General features: G+C 51.6%; 9 protein-coding genes across 9 annotated transcripts; 4 read left to right on the top strand and 5 right to left on the bottom strand.

Moving 5' to 3' along the window:
- Positions 1-3,307: 3,307 nt before the first annotated feature.
- J4E79_008460 (uncharacterized protein) lies at positions 3,308-3,867 on the bottom strand (the record flags this gene model as incomplete). The annotated part of the gene is made up of 2 exons (XM_049357317.1): positions 3,308-3,574; positions 3,643-3,867. The coding sequence occupies 2 exons, from the start codon at positions 3,865-3,867 to the stop codon at positions 3,308-3,310; spliced, it is 492 nt and encodes a 163-aa protein (XP_049208215.1).
- Positions 3,868-4,932: 1,065 nt separating this feature from the next.
- J4E79_008459 (uncharacterized protein) lies at positions 4,933-5,818 on the bottom strand (the record flags this gene model as incomplete). Its single annotated transcript, XM_049357316.1, has 3 exons — positions 4,933-5,011; positions 5,369-5,529; positions 5,615-5,818. 3 exons carry the CDS (start codon positions 5,816-5,818, stop codon positions 4,933-4,935), a joined length of 444 nt encoding a protein of 147 aa, XP_049208214.1.
- A 993-nt stretch (positions 5,819-6,811) lies between these two features.
- Positions 6,812-7,716, top strand: J4E79_008458 (uncharacterized protein; the record flags this gene model as incomplete). Its single annotated transcript, XM_049357315.1, has 2 exons — positions 6,812-7,606; positions 7,657-7,716. The coding sequence occupies 2 exons, from the start codon at positions 6,812-6,814 to the stop codon at positions 7,714-7,716; spliced, it is 855 nt and encodes a 284-aa protein (XP_049208213.1).
- A 79-nt stretch (positions 7,717-7,795) lies between these two features.
- J4E79_008457 (uncharacterized protein) lies at positions 7,796-8,959 on the bottom strand (the record flags this gene model as incomplete). The annotated part of the gene is made up of 1 exon (XM_049357314.1): positions 7,796-8,959. One exon carries the CDS (start codon positions 8,957-8,959, stop codon positions 7,796-7,798), a length of 1,164 nt encoding a protein of 387 aa, XP_049208212.1.
- A 902-nt stretch (positions 8,960-9,861) lies between these two features.
- On the top strand, positions 9,862-10,859 carry J4E79_008456 (uncharacterized protein; the record flags this gene model as incomplete). Its single annotated transcript, XM_049357313.1, has 2 exons — positions 9,862-9,937; positions 10,339-10,859. 2 exons carry the CDS (start codon positions 9,862-9,864, stop codon positions 10,857-10,859), a joined length of 597 nt encoding a protein of 198 aa, XP_049208211.1.
- Positions 10,860-13,151: 2,292 nt separating this feature from the next.
- Positions 13,152-14,159, top strand: J4E79_008455 (uncharacterized protein; the record flags this gene model as incomplete). The annotated part of the gene is made up of 1 exon (XM_049357312.1): positions 13,152-14,159. One exon carries the CDS (start codon positions 13,152-13,154, stop codon positions 14,157-14,159), a length of 1,008 nt encoding a protein of 335 aa, XP_049208210.1.
- A 1,572-nt stretch (positions 14,160-15,731) lies between these two features.
- Positions 15,732-16,783, top strand: J4E79_008454 (uncharacterized protein; the record flags this gene model as incomplete). The annotated part of the gene is made up of 3 exons (XM_049357311.1): positions 15,732-15,982; positions 16,038-16,702; positions 16,752-16,783. 3 exons carry the CDS (start codon positions 15,732-15,734, stop codon positions 16,781-16,783), a joined length of 948 nt encoding a protein of 315 aa, XP_049208209.1.
- A 274-nt stretch (positions 16,784-17,057) lies between these two features.
- J4E79_008453 (uncharacterized protein) lies at positions 17,058-17,475 on the bottom strand (the record flags this gene model as incomplete). The annotated part of the gene is made up of 2 exons (XM_049357310.1): positions 17,058-17,143; positions 17,217-17,475. The coding sequence occupies 2 exons, from the start codon at positions 17,473-17,475 to the stop codon at positions 17,058-17,060; spliced, it is 345 nt and encodes a 114-aa protein (XP_049208208.1).
- A 1,127-nt stretch (positions 17,476-18,602) lies between these two features.
- J4E79_008452 (uncharacterized protein) lies at positions 18,603-20,272 on the bottom strand (the record flags this gene model as incomplete). The annotated part of the gene is made up of 3 exons (XM_049357309.1): positions 18,603-18,734; positions 19,067-19,244; positions 19,293-20,272. 3 exons carry the CDS (start codon positions 20,270-20,272, stop codon positions 18,603-18,605), a joined length of 1,290 nt encoding a protein of 429 aa, XP_049208207.1.
- Positions 20,273-21,125: the final 853 nt, after the last annotated feature.

Here is a 21,125-nt window from a genome sequence, read left to right as displayed (position 1 = left end):
CTTTCGATGCGCATGCTTGATTGTCCGCCATTCTAGAGGGAAGCGAAGTTAGAGGAGCTGGCATCTGTTGTAGATGTTACATGGCTGCTCGACAGCGGACTTCCGAGCATCTCCGCGTGTGAGACATCATCGCGGACTTCTTGCAAGACCCTCAAGTTCCAGACTGGAGTCAGCATCTGGAAGCAAGCGGCAGCATGTCGATTTTCGTTTAGATTTTGTGACTGCTAAAGAATGGTCATATCCGCCGGAGGAGCTCGAAGGACCAACCTTGTCTGATCGCAACGCCGCAACGCCGCACCGCTGCAACTGGACATGATCTTGATACCAAGGCCCCTATTCATCGGTCTTCGTACGGACTTCGGCGGTTATGAATCTGCCACACAATCTGGGCTTGTCAGGAGTTACCTGAAGGTAACGCAAGTCTGCTGTTCGTCGAGTTCTTGTCTCCAGAACCGCGATGAGGTGCATAGCGGGGACATGATTTACGACAACGAATGTCTTGCAACGGGTCGTTCTTGAACGATGTGAGTAGATGGCCAAAGACATCAGCGAACTTCCGACATTTGAGCAACGAACATATGGGCTGCTGACCAATCTGCGGCTTTGACACATTGGTATCGAGTGGCACGCGCATCGAAGTGCATTTCACTTTACGCTATTCGACACGGAGATCCCTTACTGGCCTTCTTTGCATCGTCTCATGTTTCCAAGAAGAGGATGTTCGTTGCGCAACGGCGTCTCCCAGCGGAATATGTGAGGATTAGCTACTTCAGGGGCTGGCTCGACAAGAAGCCCTCATGAAGGTGGTTTGATCGGCCACGCATCATGGGGCGGCTCTTCCAAGTCCGCCATTATCACGGAACAGCGTCTCGAAGTATGACTGGCTGTGCTCCAAATCAACGCCCTTCGACTTTTTGTCTTAGTATACATCATTTCAAAAGTATGCGCTTCATCCGAATCGTTTCGAAAGCTCTTCGACAGGTTATCTTCCCTCATCCGTCGGATTGACTTTCGCCATGTTCAGGGGTGAGAGAGACTCTCACCTTAAAGGACCACATATCGTATCCGTCTCGCCTCAGCAAGAGATCAATTCTTAACAGAACCCTGCTGTTCGATACTTCAGGACTCACCTCGATCCCGTCCTTACTCTGTCCTCTTCAGCTTGGAGGCAGCCAAGCCTGACTCGTCCGGAATCTCGACTCCAACACCTGCGCTTCAGGTATTACCTCGCCATGTATGCAGAATGGGGCTATGCTATACACTTTCACAACTCACGGCTTGATGTATCGAACTTGGTTACCAGCCTGCCGCTACACGGATATACTGGGTCAAGAGAAGGCATAGCTCATCATGTATCAAGATTTCGAAACTTACGACTGCGGACATGGGCTCGGGCATTGTCGAAGCCTCGCTCAAGGGTCAAAGACTATCAACAGCGGTATCACATACTGCCAACGAGTAATGCGCGACATCACGAACTCGAGGCGAGGTAAACAACAACAGGATGCTGCTGCGTGTGGCCAACTTCACTTATAACCCGTCTCAACTTGGTCCGGGTACCACCACAAAGGCGCATCGAATGCATTCACGACTATCGAGCGTACTTGCACTGCATGATTGCAGTTGCGCGTTTCCCTGCCAGTGCGCAATGCTGAACGAATGCATGCTGTGGGTACAGGCGTGGGTGCAGGCGTGGGTGCAGACGTGGGTGTGCGGACATCCGCTGCCACACATGAGCGACGTCAGACCGGACCGGCATGCAGCGCAAACACCACGATGTAAAAGAGTCTTCAATGCTTCAGGAGATGTGCGCCATCGAGGCTACCCTGATCCTACCAGGCTCGACGTACATGTCATGGCTGGTTGTCTACATGGCCTGAGATGTCACACACGCTCCAGAACGTGCAACTCAGGCTACGGGGGCGAGCTCAACGCGACGAGCAGCAGCTCACGCCTAAGCGGAGCTTCGTCTCACTGGCAGACCCCTGTCTCCTCGCCGCCGTGGGCGATGTGAAGCAGTCTCTGCGCTCGCCGCCGCTGCCCCGCCCCGCGTAATCCCCGCACAGGCACGAGCCCCTTCGCGCCTCGAAAATCAACAAAGGCCACCATAGCAACCTCGAAGTCCTTTGGCTATATAATTGCTCTAATCTTGCCAATATCTCGTACGGCGTTGGGATGGTGACCCAACGTCGTACCCTGGCCGATGAGGCCTTGACAGAAAACAAGTTACTAACTTGTGTATCACCAGGTTCGAAAATAGGTGGTGGAGTTCCCGCGGTTGAAAGTCCGTAATTTTTGCTCTTTTTTGTTATCTTTTTTACCGCGAAAGCTTTAGCTGAGCGTAGTGCGACTAGAGGCTAGTGCAGCCTTGTCTTTTATCTAATTACTATTCCACTGCTAAGGTAAGATGTGATATCTATTTAGAGGCAGGTGCAGCCTTTTTTGCTTGTTTAAAGCTCCTCTTTTATGCTTTCCTCGAGAGACGAGGCGGGTTGGTTCAGCACGCCCGCTCTTCCGAGTCTTCGCTTCTGCAGCAGCAACAGCAGCAACAGCAGCAACTTCGTTTGCGAAGGACGTATACTTGGACTCTGCCCTTTTGCATCTAGACTATAGACTTAGAAGAGGCGCAGCTAGCTACGTTGCTTCAAGGTAAGCTGCTTTGACAGCAAGTCTGCGCTTGTCGGCGTGGACATGACATGCCAGCTGAAGGACTCGAGCGCGGATGGCTTAGGCCAGGACGCGACAGCGGGTTAATGTCCTCCAGCCGCAGCATTGGCATAATTGCTATATGCTCGCACTCGGGAAGTACTATTGGAGTTCTATGGCCACGTTCTATAGAGTATCACGCGAGATGACAGCGATACGCACTGCCTGATCGACTTCAGAAGCGCCAGACCGCACCTGGCCGCTACAACATTCGCCTTGAGGGCCTCGAGGATACCTGACGGCATGCGCAGCACAAAGACACAGGCAGCACGTAGGCCTCACGGTTCAGCATGACGTTTATATGCCTCAAACTTCCATGGTGTGGATACTCCTGCATAGCTGCGAAGGTAGGTATGGACTCCCTTTCTATTCATGTATCTTTCTTGCTCCATCTACCTATGTCCGATACGGTCTTGCGCCGCGGCGCCGTTGTCTAGGTACTAAGAGCTATCCATTACGCCGTGTATCACCCCGTCTATGCCCAGGTCTAGTATCGAGCGAGCTATCGGGCGCGAGGGTACTGCCAATGGTGCCAGTATGGGCTGTCGCGTCAATCCCCCTTGAGTCTTCCGCCCCTATATCAAGCCAAGGCCAATGGGAGCTACAGCTCGTTCGCGAACAACGATGATCCGGCCATGCGAGTGTCCATGTAGTTCTGGACACTTGTAGCGGAGTCCACCTCCGGGTCGAGGAGTACGAAGCGCTCGCCCCGGTTTGAGGTGTTGCCGTTGTAGAGGTAGTCGACCCGCGTTGGCGCCATGCGGAGCTTTCGTTGAATTAGCTTGCGGAGGCGGGTCAAACATAGGAGGATGTTGATCTCGAGTTCGAGAACCTCGTCGCGGTCCGCAGCGCTCTTGTCGAAAACTTCCTGTTGCAGAGGATTGGTTAGCCACGATTTTCTAGGCTGGGCGGATGTGCCTTCGAATCCCGACTTACTTGAAGATTCAAGGCAGTCCGAGCATGAAGCCTCTGTCTTCGCCGATCTCCCCAGGCCTGGTAGTGGGCGGCGCGCTCTCCCCAGTACTTGGCCTTGCTGTCGAGAGCTACGACCTCGCGCTGTATACCTTCGCAGATGACCATCTTCGCCACCTCATCTCTGCGTGTATCGGCCAAGTGCCTCCTTGTCGCCTCCTCCGACCTCTTCATCTCTGGCGCGGGCATGCCTAGCTCGAATGTACGAGTATCGGCTTCGTGTCCGGTCGCGGGGTGCTTGTGGGGACGGTGGTCTGTAGGGCAGCAAAAGGTGTCAGTCGCGGGTCGAAAAGCACGCTTTCGCTCGCGCAAAAAGACTTACTATGGAGTTCGGAGAGATATCCTCAACAAGATTCTGAAGTCTTGGTCAAATCGGAACGTGGTGGTGCGGGTGTGTGGCGGGGTAGCGAGAGGGAGTTGCGTCCTGATAGAGGCTTTGTCAATGCGACCCGACGCTATGACATTTCGACTGTACTCGTCAGACCCTCACACATCCGTTACAGAAGTATTTTGCATCTGCGACGGGTCGCACGACGAAACGAAGATGCAAAGGGCCTGCGAGAGCGTCTTTCCAATTTGTAGGTCATTACGCCCTGTACAGCTACTATTGGACTTCAAACTCCCGTTCACCTCCGGAGGAGGCGCAAATGAACCCCTGCATGAAGCACGCATCTCTTTTGTAACTGAATCTAAGCTATGCTCCTGAAGCCGCTTCTGTTTTGGCAACGACAGCCTCACATCACAAAATCATGATTTACGCCCGGCTGCGACTCTTCATCTTCTCATCATCTATTTGCTTCCCTCCTTTGTTCGATCTTCCACGTCGCTTTACTTCCCAAGCCGACAACTTCCTTGTCCATTTTCACATCTTCTCGTGTCGTTGGGGAAAGGCGTTTCGTGGACGAGAAGTACCAAATGCTGGTGACCATACATGGGCAAACAGGCCTACAGAGCTTCTCTTACAATGTAGAGGCGGTATAATGTTAATGTTTTCAGGGGCCACGGGCGATAGGAAGGAGGATATAAATGGTCATTTGACGTCTTGTAGATTTGAAACCCAACAGAACCATCGTCACTACTTCGTAGCATATGTAAATATTCAAGGTGATGCTAATTGCAATGAGTCTACCAATTTAGTTTTACAGTCTTTTTCTAACACAACACCCTTGCACCGTTACTCATTTGATGTCCACAATGCTCATTACAATCTCGTCCTACAAGTTTGATGCCCATCACTACAAGTAATAAAGCAGCTCACTCCTCCCTCCGGTAGTTGCCCGTCATCTCTGGATATGGCGCCTGTAACACCTCGACGAGCACACACAAGACGAAGCTACAGTCAACCGAAGTTGCCCAGCGGTATAGCCCAATGATGTCTACGACCGCCACTCCTCGTTCGCGAACAGAGAAGATCCGCCCATGTTCTCGTCCATATAGTGTCGAACGCTAGTCGTCGAATCTAGCTCGTGATTGAGCAGCAGGTATCGATTGCCTATTGAGATGTCAGCGAAAACAGGACGTTGTCGAGTGCGCCATCCCGGACGCTGCTTTAAGAGCTTTCATATATGAAGGCTGTAGCGCGCTGTTGCCGATTTCCCAATCTAGATTACTGACATGTGCGAACGAAGAAATGACGTACTACTCATACATTAGCGAAACGTCTTGAATATATTAATAGTGCGAAACTGACCCGATTCCAGCATGCTTACCGCAGTCAACATATCCATCCTCAGTAGCAGGCATCCCGAGCTGTTCTTGAAGCTTCTTGCGGGCCGCGGTGATGACGACAAGCTTTTGGATCTGCCTCCCAAGGTCGTAGTGTTTGCCGACCGCATGCGCTGACCATTGTTCCTGCAATCGCTCATTAGCGAATTGCCAACTCGGGATAATGGGTACCTGAGAGGGAAGATGGGGTGTCGTTGCTCAAAGTACATACAAGCGAAAGTTGAGCCTCCTGCCTACGGACGCCATTTCGAACTGATTGGAAGAAATCTCGCTCTTGCCGATAGTGGAGGGCCTTGTTGTTGTAGGTCACGGCCTCGCGCTGCAGGTCATCGCAGAGACGCATCTTCGCGTGCTCTTGACGCTGCTTGTCTTGCCAGAGCTTACGGGTACGTTCTTCGGTGTTGGTTGAGGACATTGCGGTGATTCTTCCTCGACTTGGTGGTGGAGCAAGTGGTGAGGTCGAGAAACTACAGAATATGCAGTGGTGTGATTGCACGAGATTGTACCTTGTAGGAAAAGCCTTGAATGACGTGGGTTGTTCTAGCGAAGCTCGTGAACAGTAAGTTGAATCGATTGGAGGGCAGTGCTTTCTCTTTCTAGAAGCTAATCGAGGAGCAATGAAAGATTAGGAACCTAGTTCAGTCGGATTCGTCTGAACCTTTCACTGTTCACAAGCTCTGGAGTGTTAGTCACTGCACGAAGGCACCTACTTGTGACACTGAGAGTCGCGGTTGTATTAGCGAGATCTTGAGCGGATGCTTCGCGGTTTAAGAGACGTTCCATAACACAAGCGCGACGGAGTAGAAACTCCTGAGCCGATGGTGCTGCGTTGAGAGTGCTTTGCGCAATAAGTCGAGTGAGCACAGTCTACTAAGATGATCTGCAAGTGAAAGGAACAGACTGACTCATTCCCCAACCTACCCTGTTGTCGCGCCGATAACAGTATGACATTTTGACATGAACGGGGGATTTGATGCAAGACATTTCGAGAAATTGACGTAGAAGAACGCGTGCACATGCTCTGAAGTGTGGACGAATATTCCGGGATGGTTGTCGAGGAGCTTCCTGCGGTGAGTCACCGTAGCTCTGCTAGACGCTGCATGCCTGCCACACCAACAGCGGCAATGCCATACAATACTGCAGTCTCTCGCATTTCCACTGAGGTTAGAATAAGGATCCAGCTAAACATGGGCAGCAGGGCCGAATGCCAGTTGTCATGCGTGTGCCGATCCGTGGTAACTCTCGGCTCGTCGGGGGGATGGTGCGGGCGACACTAAGCCTGTTTCTCCACTAGCCCTCCTGCCATTGGGTGTCTTCGCACACATGCCACAGCGACCCTCTTTAACCTCTCAACCCTGATTCTTCTGCGCTGCGACCGACCGAAAGCGCCAAATACTAAAGCAGCTCTATGAGACCCTTCGTGCCCCGTCGCCGTGATGTTCATCGCACCCGTGCCCTCCTCCATCACCGCCTAGGACTTCCCAACGAACTCATCCTCGACATTCTGGACAGGGCTCGTTACTGGGTCGAGCACGTCCACGAAAATGACAGGACTCTCGTGATTTTGGACGAAGAGTTCTCCGACAACTTCTCCGCTGCGTCTCCCCTCATGAGGATAATCTTTGACAAGTCCGAAACCGCGCATCACGAAACGCCCAGACTCAAAGAGATAGAGTTTTTGATTGTCAGCCACGACCAGGGCTGGACAACAGAAGGTACGACTGGTACATACGAAACCTCTTCATGGTTTGAGGTCTCTATCGTGCGCCCGCAGTCTCCGCCCAGCGACATGGAAGATGAAGTCGTCGCAGAGAACTTCGAGGACAATATGTACCCCCAAAGCAACATCCACAGCGCCATAGACAACATATGCGGTGACATGGGCTTCAGCAACGTACGCCGCTCTCCATCGAATACGGAGCCACAGAGGTTACACTGCGACGAAATGCAGGCTATGACGTTTCTGCATGACGACCAGTCACGCCCGATGGGTCTTGAAGGTCAACACGCTTGGTACCTACAGGGCAACGAGGTCGCAAGAGCTACGTCTGTCTTTGATGGAGACTTCATTCGGCGATATCGCGTTGTCTGGGGATGTAGAGAAAATCCAACATGGGAAGGCAACGAAGGCTCTGGACGTGGCGAGAACTTCATTGACTCTCTACAAGATGGCGATTGGATATGCGTATGGGCAAGAGCGAAGGTGAGCTGGTTTGTTTCAGTGATATTTGCATTGACTAATCTAAGAATCAGAGAAGAGGATGGGAGAATCATGTCCATGGCATACGTGTCACCACGCGCTACACAGTATAGCCAGTACCAAACACGCTCTATGAGCGTGCTTTGATGCATCTCCATCCTACGCAATCACCCGCGTACTGCAATCTCCTCACTAACAGAGGTCACTATGTTCCGTGCCACATGCGTCGGAACGTTTGTCCGCTTGTAGCTTGAAGTCTTCCGACATACCCTCATCGGAGGCATCAACCCCATGCGACAACATATCCTCTTGTTCTCCAGAAGCGACAAAATCACCAGTAGCATCATTGATGTCAACTGGTCGTCCGCGGACCTTGGCTCGAGCTTTTGCGATGTGCTCAGCCTTCGCATGAGCCCGTTCGTCAGCTGCCGCTTTCTGCTCCGCTTTGAAGGCACGAGCAGCCGCCGTCTTTTTGTCAAGTGCGGCTTGCCTGGCCGCCTCAATCTGCGCCTTCCGTTCCTTGCGGGCTTCGGCTCCACCCTTGGTTGCTTCGACCCGCTTTTCTTCGGCCCGTTTATGCTCGGCGGCGCGCGCGCCCATACGACAGCATGGTGCAGGTGTCGGCGATGCATCAAAACGGGGTTTTTGGGCAGCAACGTCTGACTTACTCGACGACGATATTCGTGCAGGAGCAATTGACTTTGTGGGCGCACATGGTGTCTTCGGACGATGTTTCATCGCGACTGGCGTTGTGGGCATCTCCGTTGTACGCCTGGGTGTTGGAGCGTCAGCTGGCCGCTCTTCATACTCTTGCTCACGAGACTTCAGCTCATCCACGTATTCGTAAGTGAGGATGGCACATTGAGCCTTCATCACAGGATCGGCTGCGTTCTCGAGCTCGGCTTCTTCCCAGATCTCCACCAGGCTCTTGAGCTCTGCTACACTCAGACGCGCCTCAGCCTCATGACGTCTCTCGCGCAGCCCTCGCCAGTATTTAACTTGCTCATGTACCCGAGCGCGCATCGAGTTTTTCTGCTCTTCTATCGTAGGCGCTGTCGTACAATCTTCCATTGTAGACTGAGGAGGATGGTGAAAGGCAGACGCTTCGTCAATGACCTCGTCATCCTTCCCTGCAAGCTCAGCGTCGTAGACAGCTTTCTGGCTCTGGTCGTCTAAGACAGCAAACGCCTCTTGAACTTCTTCAAGCACAGCAGCACGCGCGACGCCCTCAGCACCGGTCATCTCCGGGAGCTGATCAAAGTACATCAGCGTCAGGGCTTTGTACGCTGCACGTATGACTTCCGGTGTTGCGTTCGAGGCCAGCCCAAGTGTTGCATAGTGTGTTCGGGTCTTCATGTCGGGATTGGTTTCCTAGTATATTCTATTGGTATAGGCGTCCGGTGTCCATGCCGTGTACCTGGAAGTACTGATTTATATCCCTACTCCGCGGAGTGTGTAGACATTGTGTATCGACGACTCACTCTACACAACGTTACGATCACTACTGACACGCCCATTACATGTCTCAGACATACAACAAGACAAGAGTTATTTGGAGAGGAGTAGAGGTTGCGCTCACAAAACAATCGGTCACGATGCATGGACGAGACAGCACAAAGTGGGTTTTGGGAAAATGGACTTTGCCCAGTGCCTCCGGCTCAGCATTGCCGCGAGCTCACTGCGACCCATGGACGCCTCATGCAGATACTGCCCCACCCAAGCGCGGGTATTTGCGATTACGAACATGCGAGCAAGACACGGGAACACTGCGCGCTGGAACTTTGACGCTGTTTGACGGCGCAATTTAGGTAAAAGCGTGGAGGACGTTGACAGTCGTATGAGAAATATGGCGCAATCCGACGCGATCGCCATTTCCCATGGCCGCCAAAAAGGCAATTGTGGCAGTGGGGTGCGCTGCCCATAAGCGCATGCCGGTGGGCATTTGTGTGATTCTCATAGGGTGGCACACCATCGCGCCTGCAGGGAGCGAACGTCAACCCTCAACCCCCTCAAAAGGCCAGCGCGAAGCTCAACAACATTCCCCCGACCCTGAGGCCGACGATCAGAAAACGAACGACAAAAGGAAAAGACGCGATTGCGCGAGAACGCATGTTGCCGATGGAGAGTAATGTCGGAAACTTATCTTCAGCAAGCTTTTGGGCAGCCGACCTTCACCGACGTACATGCGAATGGGAATTCCTCTGGACGTGATCTCTTCGATATCCTCGACGCCGCCAATCTCCATCACAACCACGAATATGACCCCAGCGGACAACACCTACACTCACTGCACATACAGTCTCAGGATGTCATCGCGCAAACCCAGCAATTTGCGTATGCATTGCACAGCAGTGGTGTGTCGGCACCAGGTAAGCGCAACCCCTCTATTTATCTCCATCCCATCAACTTCATGTACATCATCCCCAACGAATTCTTTGTCCTTCCCATTAGGCCCTTTGCCTACGTATGGACGTCATTCCTGTGCCTCTGAGTTGCCAGGCCTGGATGACGTTTGTTCGGGATGGGATGGCGTGCTCTCGCTAGCTGCACGTGATCGAACGCGGCGACGGGACTTGCGACAGTTGCATACCTGCCTAGGGAGGTGTGTATGCAAGCTGTGCACAGACGCATATTGCTGCGTCAATCGTTCGATCGATGAAATACCCAGCGTTCACCGCATCTTCTGGGCTGTTTTTTCGTTTGCCTCAGACAATGGTCACTAACGTCATTCTAAGGCCTACCGTACACCTCCGAGGCGCCTGCAATGCCGACTATGACAGGACACATCCCGCAACACTACGAGCACGACAATGCGCTTCAGATCGGCTTTGATGATCTCCAGGGATTCTCTCCCGTTACACAAAGCTTCAACATCAACGCTTATCGCACGCCATACCCCGACAGCATCGCAACATCCACATCATCAGCCACATCACCCGAACGCACCAATGCAAGTCTCCTCACTGATCCGGTTGTTGTCGAAGCAGAAGAAGACAAGCGAAAACGCAATCAAGCTGCTTCCGCACGCTTCCGGCAGAAGAAGAAGCAGCGCGAGCAGCAGCTCATGGAGACGAGTCAAAGGATGCAAGACCGGACCAAGAAGCTTGAAGCCGAAAACGATGGGCTCAAGAAGGAGAACATGTTCTTGAAGAAGCTGCTCGTCGAGAAGGTGGATCACATGAGCGATGAGGATCGGGAGTTGCTCAAGAAAGCCGCCGAAGGCGCGCTAGCTGGAGTGATTGGAAAGAAGTCTTGATTTGTTGGTTTCCAGGAGTATTGGAGTGTTCTCGACGGATGGTGTTTCCTCAAGTGGAATGATACATGGTGGATGTAATTGGAGGCTGAGGGCGCAATTCGTATGCGATGTTATGGAGTTCATATACCAACCCTCTCACATTCTTGGCTCGTTCGATTACGCTATGAGGGTAACAGGCGCTTGAATTAAGACTACAGTATATGCTACCTCAACGATACCTAAGATCATGAAATCGTTGCACACATGATCTTGATCATCGTTACGTTGCCGTATTGATGGATCATCATTTTGATCTCCATAGATTCCATTTGAAGTTCGTCAGGAAGCAAAAAGTTGTAAAAACTCGGAAATCGGTGGTTGCACAACCTTCAATGATTCCAGGGCAACTTCAACATCTCCTTCCATAAAAGCATCTGCAAAAGCCTGGTATTGGAGCGCGCGCTCGGTGGTATTTGGCCATCTGTTCGCCATTGCTAGGGCCAACAAACAAGTGCTATAGCTTTGCGCTGGCGTATTGAGTGATGTTGTCTCCAACTTCCATCCCAGCCCGCACACATTTGCTATGATCTGGATACGATCAGAGAGAATCTGGTTTCCCCTTTTCTCTATCTTCTTTTGCACAGTCTCAATAGCATTAGGTATGTTTCCAGATGCCAAGCCGTCGTGGCCATGCCTCAGGAAGAATGACTTGAGTGCTGAATTATCTCTCTTAATATATTCGCATAAGTCGAGAAACAACATCGGCTGAGTTCCATGTAGAACGAAATCCTTTTCGAGTGTTGATATTGAACTTTCCATGAAACCAGGTGGTGAGCTCAAGGTATAATGACGCAACGGTGGCCTAGGCAGAAGATACACGATGTTTGCGGCGCAGTATTGCTCGTGGAACGTCCTAGTATGAAGTCGTACTATTAGTCACGGCTCGAATCATTCTCGAAGAGAGCTCACCAGGATCTAGTGAACCATGGGTCCTCAACCATCTTCCGCAGCGTTTCTTCGGTGGTTTGCATTTCATCGTCAGATAAACTATCACCGAGGAAACAATCCCGCGAAAATATCCAACTACCTGAAACCTTGGAGAGTATAGCCACGGTAAATGCACTGAAGCGATATATCCGATGCATGTCCTGCAAATGTTTCTCCACGTCATTGGAATCGGTTTGATCAATGCACTCCTGATCTATCCAGATTCGCTCGAGCTTTTCAGCTTTCGTATACCGCACGACACGATGAAATACGATTGGCGGGCACCTGAGGAGTCTAGGATGCTTTTGTAAGTCGGCGCCGTCCCAGACACGATATTCCGGGAGTTCAATCCCATCGATAGGCTGCGAGTGAGTCCATACGTAAGATACCGTGATGTATTCGTAACTGTTCAGGTCGGCTAATCGAATTTCGCGAACGGGGGTGAGGATGTAATCAAACTCCGTTCCACCTGGAGGGTAAGGCTCCAGGAACCGAAGACGGAGTGGCCCTAATTCATAGCTTGGGACAAGTGCGATGCGCTCGATGTTCTTGACTGCGGAGAGGAGCGCTTCTTTCTTTCCGTGAATCTGGCGAAATGTTAGTGCTCGGTCGTCTTGCATGACTATGGGTGAAGGTTAGACGAGGAGGAACTGTTGTAGAAGGCTGGATGGAATTCATGAGGCCTGCTCACCCTTGTAGGGTTGCACAGGTGGCGGGCAGTGCCAGCCGTTGTAGCGATTGGACGCCGCATATCCATCACTACCAACAACGGCACCCATCATGCTTTCATCCAGGAAAATACATTGCGCATCTATTTACAATGTCGAACAATCATCCAGAAAGATAGCTACCTCGCTTTGCCTTTCCTTGACTTGGTACTTCATCAGACAGACCCCAGCCCCGCATTCGCCCGCCTCTAACCCATCCCGGCTAGCGCCTACGATTACTCACCAAAAGACTTACGTGAGCTTCCCCTCGGTCTTGCGAACACCCGAACTGCGATCTTACAAGGCTGAGGAACAGCCATCGCAATCTCATGTCCCTCCTGCTCGGCCATCGCGTTTTAACTGTAGGGCTGACCAAGCTCGGTCTGCTCGCTCCTGGCCACCAGCGCGATATTGTAATGCTCCAATGTAGTGGTATGAGAGTGAGTATGTGGTGTCCTGAGATGGTATATATGCAGGAAAGGTAGGCGATGAACAGGAGCATTATCAACACATCTTCACAAGCATCCAATACTCAAGTTCACTATTGACTGTCCATCGAAACCTAATTCACACGCTTCACACTCCACCTCATCTACACTCATAATATTCAGCCTTCGAGATGGCAGCTACGATGCGCGGATGGCAGTTCAAGTCCGCATCTGGACCTATGGAGAAGAACCTCTCCGTTCCTTCCTCAGGCCTTCCGATACCCACCATCAACAAAGACGAAGTGCTCGTCGAGAGCCATTCGACAGCGCTCAACCCTATCGACCACAAGATCCTCGAACTTGGGCTCATCACGCGTCTGATCTTTTCTGGGTTGACACCTGGCTTGGATGTATACGGCCGTGTCGCGAAAGTCGGCAGCAGCGTCACAAGCTTCCAGGAAGGCGACATAGTATACGGCGGTCTCGTTCCAGGAGGCAAACATGGCGCTCTAGCGGAATACGTCCCCGTGCCGCAGAATCTGCTGGCAAAAGTACCACACGGCCTGAAAGGCGATGATATCGTATCCATGGCGAGTACGGGCATGACGGTATACGCAGGACTGAAGCCGCATGCTAAACCCGGCAATAAAGTCTTCATCAACGGTGGCTCGGGAGGAACTGGAGTCGCAGCGATACAGATCGCCAAGATACTCGGCTATCACGTTACGGTATCATGCTCAGCGGCGAACATAGAGTTAGTCAAGAGCTTGGGAGCGGATACGGTACTGGACTATACACGAACACCAATCATCGATCAACTGAAAGATACCGGCGCCATGTTCGACCTCATCTTAGACAATGTGGGAACACCGGCGAACCTCTACCGTGCTTCGAGCGCGTTTCTGCGACCAGAAGGCAAATTTGTTCAGGTTGGCCTTGGCATGAACTTGAGTGCCGCAGTCCAATTCTTTGGCAACAAATTGACTAGCTTCTTGGGCTGGGGGAAGAGAGAGTACATCTTTGTTGCCGGGAATGCGAGTACCGCTGTGTTCGAACAGCTCGCGACATGGATGGATCAAGGCAAGCTTCGCGCGGTTATTGACTCTACATGGGAGTTTTCTGAGGTGCCGAAGGCCTACGAGAGGCTGAAGACAGGAAGGGCAAAGGGTAAGGTTGTCGTGCATGTGAAGGACGATTGAGGTAATTGGGGATGTATCATTCTAGATTTCATTCGAGCGAATTGTAATTTTAGATGTTTCTCCCACTAGTAGCATTTGGTCTCATTCAATACAATCGAGACCCATCATCTCGGATTGTTGGGTTTTAGCTATGACTTCGTGTTACATATACATTGCATGTCCCTATACCAGTAGCTATGTCTGACAACCTTTCCAGCTACACCCAGCCTACATTCGCATTACTTGCAACTATTGAGGTAGCTGCATAAGCCCTGGAGAACCTTTTCAACCCGCAATCGACTTCCCTACATTTCGGTGTGGTGCAAAATGACGGGTTTAATATACCAGACTTGGCGGCTGAGCTGTGGGAGCTTATATGTAGTACAAGTCTCCTCGCAATGGTGCGCAATGCGAAGAATCCGAGAAATCCCACTTTCGGAGTTATCGACTTGATGCAAGTAAGATATGGATACAGGGGAAATGGGAAGGATGCCCAGAGGAAGACGGAGAAGTGCGATCGTATTTCGGTTCGCGGATGCGAGAGGCCGAGAGATGAAGGATATAAAAGTCGGCCAGAGTTGAGCTTCAAAGAATTCTCAACAACAAGATCCAAGTACTCCAACCAACACTACTTCCGCAATCCACAGATATCCACCACTATGAAGCTCGCCGCGTCTTTCATTGCCCTCCTTCCGCTGGCCGTGGTCGCAACGCCAATTACTTCTCCCGACCCTGCCGCAGAGGCCGTCGCAAACCTCATCCCCCGAGCTACGGTGTGCTACCTCAATTCCGATGCCCTCAAGAATGATCCTCAGGGTTGCGACACCAGCCCTACCAGCGGTGTCCGCCGCCGAGGTGTAACGGGTGGCGACCGCTTCAGCGTCAGTTGCACCAAGAGAGGCAGATGCGTAACAAGTGCAAACTGTATCTGGGACTATGTTCCGGCTTGGAATTGTTACATCTGGGCTGGCTGGACTCAGCAAAACTGCGAGCGTAAGTGTGATTATTTTGCTGAAACATGCTTTGTTGAGACGCGCGGATGTACTGACGCGAACAGGTGGGCTGCCGACTTGCTAGTTCAAGACTTGGTCTCTAGTGGAGGGATGAGAACGGGTGAAGCTCGTAAGATGCCATGTAACATGGGGATTGAGTGACCTGGACGACTGGAAATGGGAATGCACGTTCGCTTTGACTGTGGAAATTGACGATGGGATGAGACTGTAAGAAGAGGCTATGATAGGCATGATCAATAAAACTGGCTTCTTTCTCACAGGTCATGTTGATGTGAACTTCGCATCGATTTGATCCTGCGCCCATCTCTTGCGTTTTAGAACCTCTCCGGGTCTCAATTTCCAGTCATCCCACGGCTGTGCGTCACGAATCGAACTTTTTTTGGTTGTTGATGCTAAACATAAAATAGCTCTATAGCATCCGATGTAGGCTGCGGAACAATGATGACACTGAATGAAACCTATGAAGCTTGGGAGACGAAGCTAGGGGCCGGTGATGCCGGCAAGATGCGGCATGACGTTCGGCTTGGCGAAGCAAAAAGTTCGGAAGCTTTCCGAAAATCACGAGCGTCAAACTTTCAACATGCGCGCCTTGACGAGAAGCATACAACGTTTCTCCGCTGCTTTCACTCTTCCGAAACACGCCAACCGCGTACGGCTATCGAATGCGACTCCCTTGCCGTCATGGACGCGCTCATTCAACGCGTCGGCGAGTCTGAGGGTTGTCGACCTCGCGTATCGGCTCCATGATGACTCGGGCAAGGCCAATGGAGATCCGATTGTGATCGTACACGGCTTGTTTGGGAGCAAGAGGAACAACCAGGGTGTTGGAAAGTAGGGACTCTTCCCGATCTGCCATAACTAGATTGGGACTGACATAATATCCTAGTGCACTCGCACGCGTCCTCAAGCGTCCCGTATACGCCATCGACACGCGAAACCACGGCGAATCCCCCCACGATAAGGTCCACAACTACACTGCCCTCGCCGAAGATGTAGAGGCCTTTCTCCAGAAGCACGAGCTGAAGAATGCGACACTCATAGGCCACTCGATGGGCGCGAAGACAGTCATGACCATGGCGCTGAGGAACCCAGACTGCTGCGCAAACATCATACCAGTGGATAATGCACCAGTAGATGCGGCGCTATCAAGCGACTTCCCCAAGTACGCAGAAGGCATGCAGCATGTCGAGAGGTCACAGCCCAAGAGCCAAAAGGAGGCAGACAAGCTCATGGAGCCCTACGCGAAGGACCTACCAGTTCGCCAATTTCTATTGACGAACCTGATGAGGGGTGAGCCAGGCGCGCCGCTGAAGTTTCGCATACCTGTGAGCATCCTCACCAAGGCGCTCGACAATATGGCCGACTTCCCCTTCACCAACCCCGAGGAGGCCTCGTTCAGCAAGAGAGCTCTCTTCATCCGAGGCACCAAGAGCCACTACGTGAGCGACGAGACACTGCCAATCATTGGTCGATTCTTCCCAAGGTTCGAATTAGTGGACATAGACTGTGGCCATTGGGTCATTAGTGAGAAGCCCGAGGAGTTTATCAAAGGTACGCAGACATGGCCTGAATCAAATTTGGTCTAGCTAACACGTTCCAGCGGTTGTGGATTTCTTACAGGAGAAGGAGTAGATACCCAAACAGGATACAGGCAATACCACGTCATTTATAGACCCACCTACTACCAGCGGAACATGATGATCGTCTCTGTTGCATGGCAAAGCATCAGACACCAAATGTCACAATATTGAAAGCCGGCTTGGAGAACTGGTTTGATTGTTAATGAGCGACAGGAGAACCAACACCTAATCCATCCGACTCAGCAGATCCATCTGCGAACCTCCCCTACACCGTACCGAACACCCTCCCACCATTCGCCACGAACTACTCCCACTCGATATCCCGACTACAAGGACTTGTACGAACCAACCCGGCCGGAAAAGCATTGCTCCACTCCTGGCTGGACATCCACGTAGTTGGTACCACCACATTCTGTGTTCACGTAGAAGCGAGCTGCAATCTCACATTAGCCTGGTTCTGGTTCCCCCCAATTCCTGTCACATACTGGTTCTGGTGAAGTCATTGATATAGACCCTGAAGCTACCGTATGGCGCCTTGTACGAGTTTTCCGTGCACGTAGAATTCTGGAAGAAAACGTTGTCCTCGAGCCATGGCTCTTCGCAGCCCATACCGGCGTAGAAGCGGATGATAGCGACACCGTCACCGGGAGCCTGACGCTCGACGACGGTAGAGGGGTTGGGACGAGCGTTGACGCTCGTGGCCGCGAGAGCGGTGACAAGGGCGATGAGGTTGATGAGCTGCATTTTGGATGTTGCTGGATGCTGTATTGGAAGACGAAAGCTGGATGATGAGAAGATAATGGTATGAAGAGCCTGTCTCTTATACTTCTTCGCTGCCTGTCTCCCTTGGAACATCTGTACTAGCAGTACGTTGATGATGCTCTTGGTGGTAAGACCTAACTCCCCTTCAAGCTTTAAAACAGTCGGTCGACCGCCACCAACTGATGGTCTCGAGGTCATACGCTTCCAAGCCGCCACACATTACTTAATGAGGTGTCTGGAGAATTCACGAGCCTCTTGTGTATGCCTCTCTGCCCGTATCCTGGGTCAGAAGATTTAGTATTCCACGATGTGATACGAAATCTGATCTTGCATTCGCCTGCATTGTCGCATGCCCGAGGACCGGATTGGTTGGATTGTTCACGTCACCAACGGAGACGCTCCCCGCGACCTGATCTTGGCTCGTGTACATGTTTTGGTGGATGAGGTAGTGGGAAGTCACTTGCGCATCTGACGAAAAGCTGACGGACTACTCTGACACAACGATTTATACAGAAAACTTCCGTTCCGATCCTAGCCTCTTCATGCTGCCTCAAACTCCAGAAACCCGCATTTAAACGCGATGATGGAGTAACAAAAGCTCCTCTCATCTTTTATCTGGCCCTCTCTGGCCCTCTCTGGCCATCTACCGCATACGCATCGTCAACACTACTTCTACGTCTACGCCACATATAGATTCAGTGTTGATATCAACGCCACCAGTTCCGATTAGCAATTTCCTGCCACGCTCTTGGGCTATGTATAAGCTGACATCCACACAGCGGAGTTCATTGGCATAGCGCACTTGCCCGTGCACGTGGCTGCTCACCCAGTCCACAAAGAGCAAGTCAACACAACTGCTGTCGCCACGTCTGCATCGACTGCGATCCATCGCGCCGAAGGGCAGTCAACCCCCGGATACTAGCAAACTTTCTTGAGACTAGAGCGAGTGTTACGGCGGCCATGTTACGACACTTATCCTTGGGTGAGGTGCGCATAAAGAGATTGCTCTGAAGACGCAGGCCGCAGTCGCTTAAGCAACATGCATGCAGACGCGACGGCCCATCGCGCTGACGCGACACGGGATGTGTACTTGCCGCGACCTTCCGCTCTCAATCTAGACCACGCTGTGATTTGCCAGACTTAAGGTTGGCAGGAAGCTCGGTCGCCAGAGGCTTACTAAACTTGTTGCCCATCTCTTGCGATTGGATCGCAGCGTCGGCTGAGGTCTTGATGCAAGTGCGCTTTGGCACAATATTACCAAGTAGTCGAACTCTGCGCACGAAATGGCACGGAACTGAATGTCTGGACTGGCAAAGATGAAGACGAGGATGCCGATTGATGAATTAACGGGTCGTATGCCTCATACCAGTTCTCGATTCTCATCTCTTCCCGTATCATCCCCCCACCTTACACTTCCCCATGATCTAGTTCTCCCATCGCTACTCCCTTCTCCCAAATCCTCGCTTGCTATCCTCATCTCCACTCCATCCGGGCCGACACTCGCACCCAAGCTAGTTGTTCTACAGCCTAGAGAGGGGCTGTTATGGAACTTAGGGTTGCGTGCAGCGTGCACTAAGTCTTGCATCTTTTTGCCAGGCATAGCGCCATCGCGAACGTACGATGTCAAACCGAGGACGACGCAGATAATGGCGAATGCGTTGGCGAGGGCATATGGGATGAAAAGCCCACAGGCTTTATAGTCGTAGCGATTTACGTCGGTGGTCAGTTGGACAGTTGTGTTGGCCATGTTGCTGTACCGATTAGCTCACGATTCGATCGAGAAGCGCTCATTTACTTACGTTAGGAGCCGGTTATGCATCATGCTGACCGTCAAATTGAAGCTTAGTTCTTCGATGAGAACGTCCAGCGTCCGGTTTCTCGCCATCGCTTTGTCCTGTAGCCTCTGATCACTGAGCTTGAAGGCCGTTGACATATTCTGCCCTTTGTACAACACCTTCTCTTCGTCAAACTCAAAGTATGCGTCCAGGTCGGCAGAGCCCAGTAGACTAGTACGCTGTATGGGCGAGTCGATGACACCGTACTGAGCTGCCGCTTGCTTGTCTGAGATGCTCGTGTCCTTAAGCCATGCTAGCTTGCCTACCAGTTGGTCGCACATAACCCACATGAATGCTGTATACGCATGTTGCGTCATGTTGGAAATCTCATCAGGACCCTCGTCTGGAAATGAGATCGTTTCTCCGACTTCGTATTTGCCGGATACGTTCTGTAGCCCATGATACTGCGAGATCTCCAAACTGTACGACGCGTTGTGAGGTCGACAGATCTGGTACTGGCGTAATTTGACCCGCTCGCCTTGGTCGTTGATAATGGGCCGCAGAAACGTCATCCAAAGCTCGTTCATTGGCTTCGAAGGTACGTGTTGACGAGGATGCGAAACTACTGTGAGGCCTCCAGTGCTATTATGAGTTGGCACGAAGCTAAAGTATGCATTATCCGTCTCTACGAGTGTGCCATCCACTGTTGTCATTTCCTCTTGCAGGAAAGCGTCGATAGCATGCTCTTCCGTCTCATTGGCTTTGCCACATCTGATAACCGGAGCATAGAAATCTACGGTGTAGGCGGAATTGTTGAACGGCAGATCCAGCGGTAGTATCTCACCAAGGGATGAAGTAGCAGTAGCCAAGAGATTCATAACGGTCCTTGGTCCAGTAAATATCCGGTTCTTGTCATCAAAGTACTGTGTCGTACCGGGCCGACTGGGCGGCGAGTAGGTATATCGATGCGCTTCGCTGGCATTTGCGATGGATGGATGTGGCATGGCTGCGATGATGTTCTCGACGTTGGTGCCCTCGACTATGAACAGAGTCGCAGGCGTGAAGAAAGGCGGAAGCAACAAACCCCTTGAAATGCATTAGCAAAAGGTCGTTTGCCAAGGTCTACTACTCACCATGCCAGACAAGCCATTACCGATCCTACCTTCAGCCGCTTCCACATTTCCATGTTAAGCAAAGACAGTACTGATGTATCAGCCCCAAAAGCTGAGTTCAATGCCTTGAACGTCATATCCTTTTTCATTAGTGTCCTCCAGAGCCACTGGGTATAGGCAGTCCAGACACTTGCACCGAGGCAGATCTGAGCGAGGAAGGCAAACGCAGTACCAAACCTGGCTCTGTTAGTGAACCTTGTAACATGTGTTCTTCGGAAGCGCACTACCTGATCTTTTCCTCTTGCTGATCAGCTTTTCCCACTATCTGGCCCTTGAGCTTCGGATAAAAGATACAATGCGCAACACTCATCGCCAGGCCAATAAGAAGGAAGAGAACCATGAGTAGTGGAGATTTCCATGCATGAATACGACGTCCTTTCCAACCAGGAAACGTTCGAGAGTCTTGACGTTCTGCTATCGGTCTGATTGCTGGAGATGGCGGTACTTTCGGTAGCAGGTGCGCATTGGACCGCGTCGAGCGACTATCATCCATGACCTCTCGCGTTTCGATCAAAGCGGTCTTCATCAACTTTGGGGTATCCATAGCAGCAGTGCCTGAGAGCCTCTGCAGTGGAATGAAATATGATGGGTTAAGTAGTATCCGAGTCCATGAGAGACGAAGCAGGTGTCTGCTTCACTGAGCTGCAAGAAAAGCGTCGCACAGAGATCGAAACAACATGAATAG

The sequence above is a fragment of the Alternaria viburni genome (assembly GCF_023758015.1).
Source record: "Alternaria viburni strain BMP 2772 chromosome Unknown scaffold_20, whole genome shotgun sequence".
NCBI classification, from domain to species: domain Eukaryota; kingdom Fungi; phylum Ascomycota; class Dothideomycetes; order Pleosporales; family Pleosporaceae; genus Alternaria; species Alternaria viburni.
Note: the sequence above shows the minus strand (reverse complement) of the source record. Positions and strands in the feature narration are given on the sequence as shown.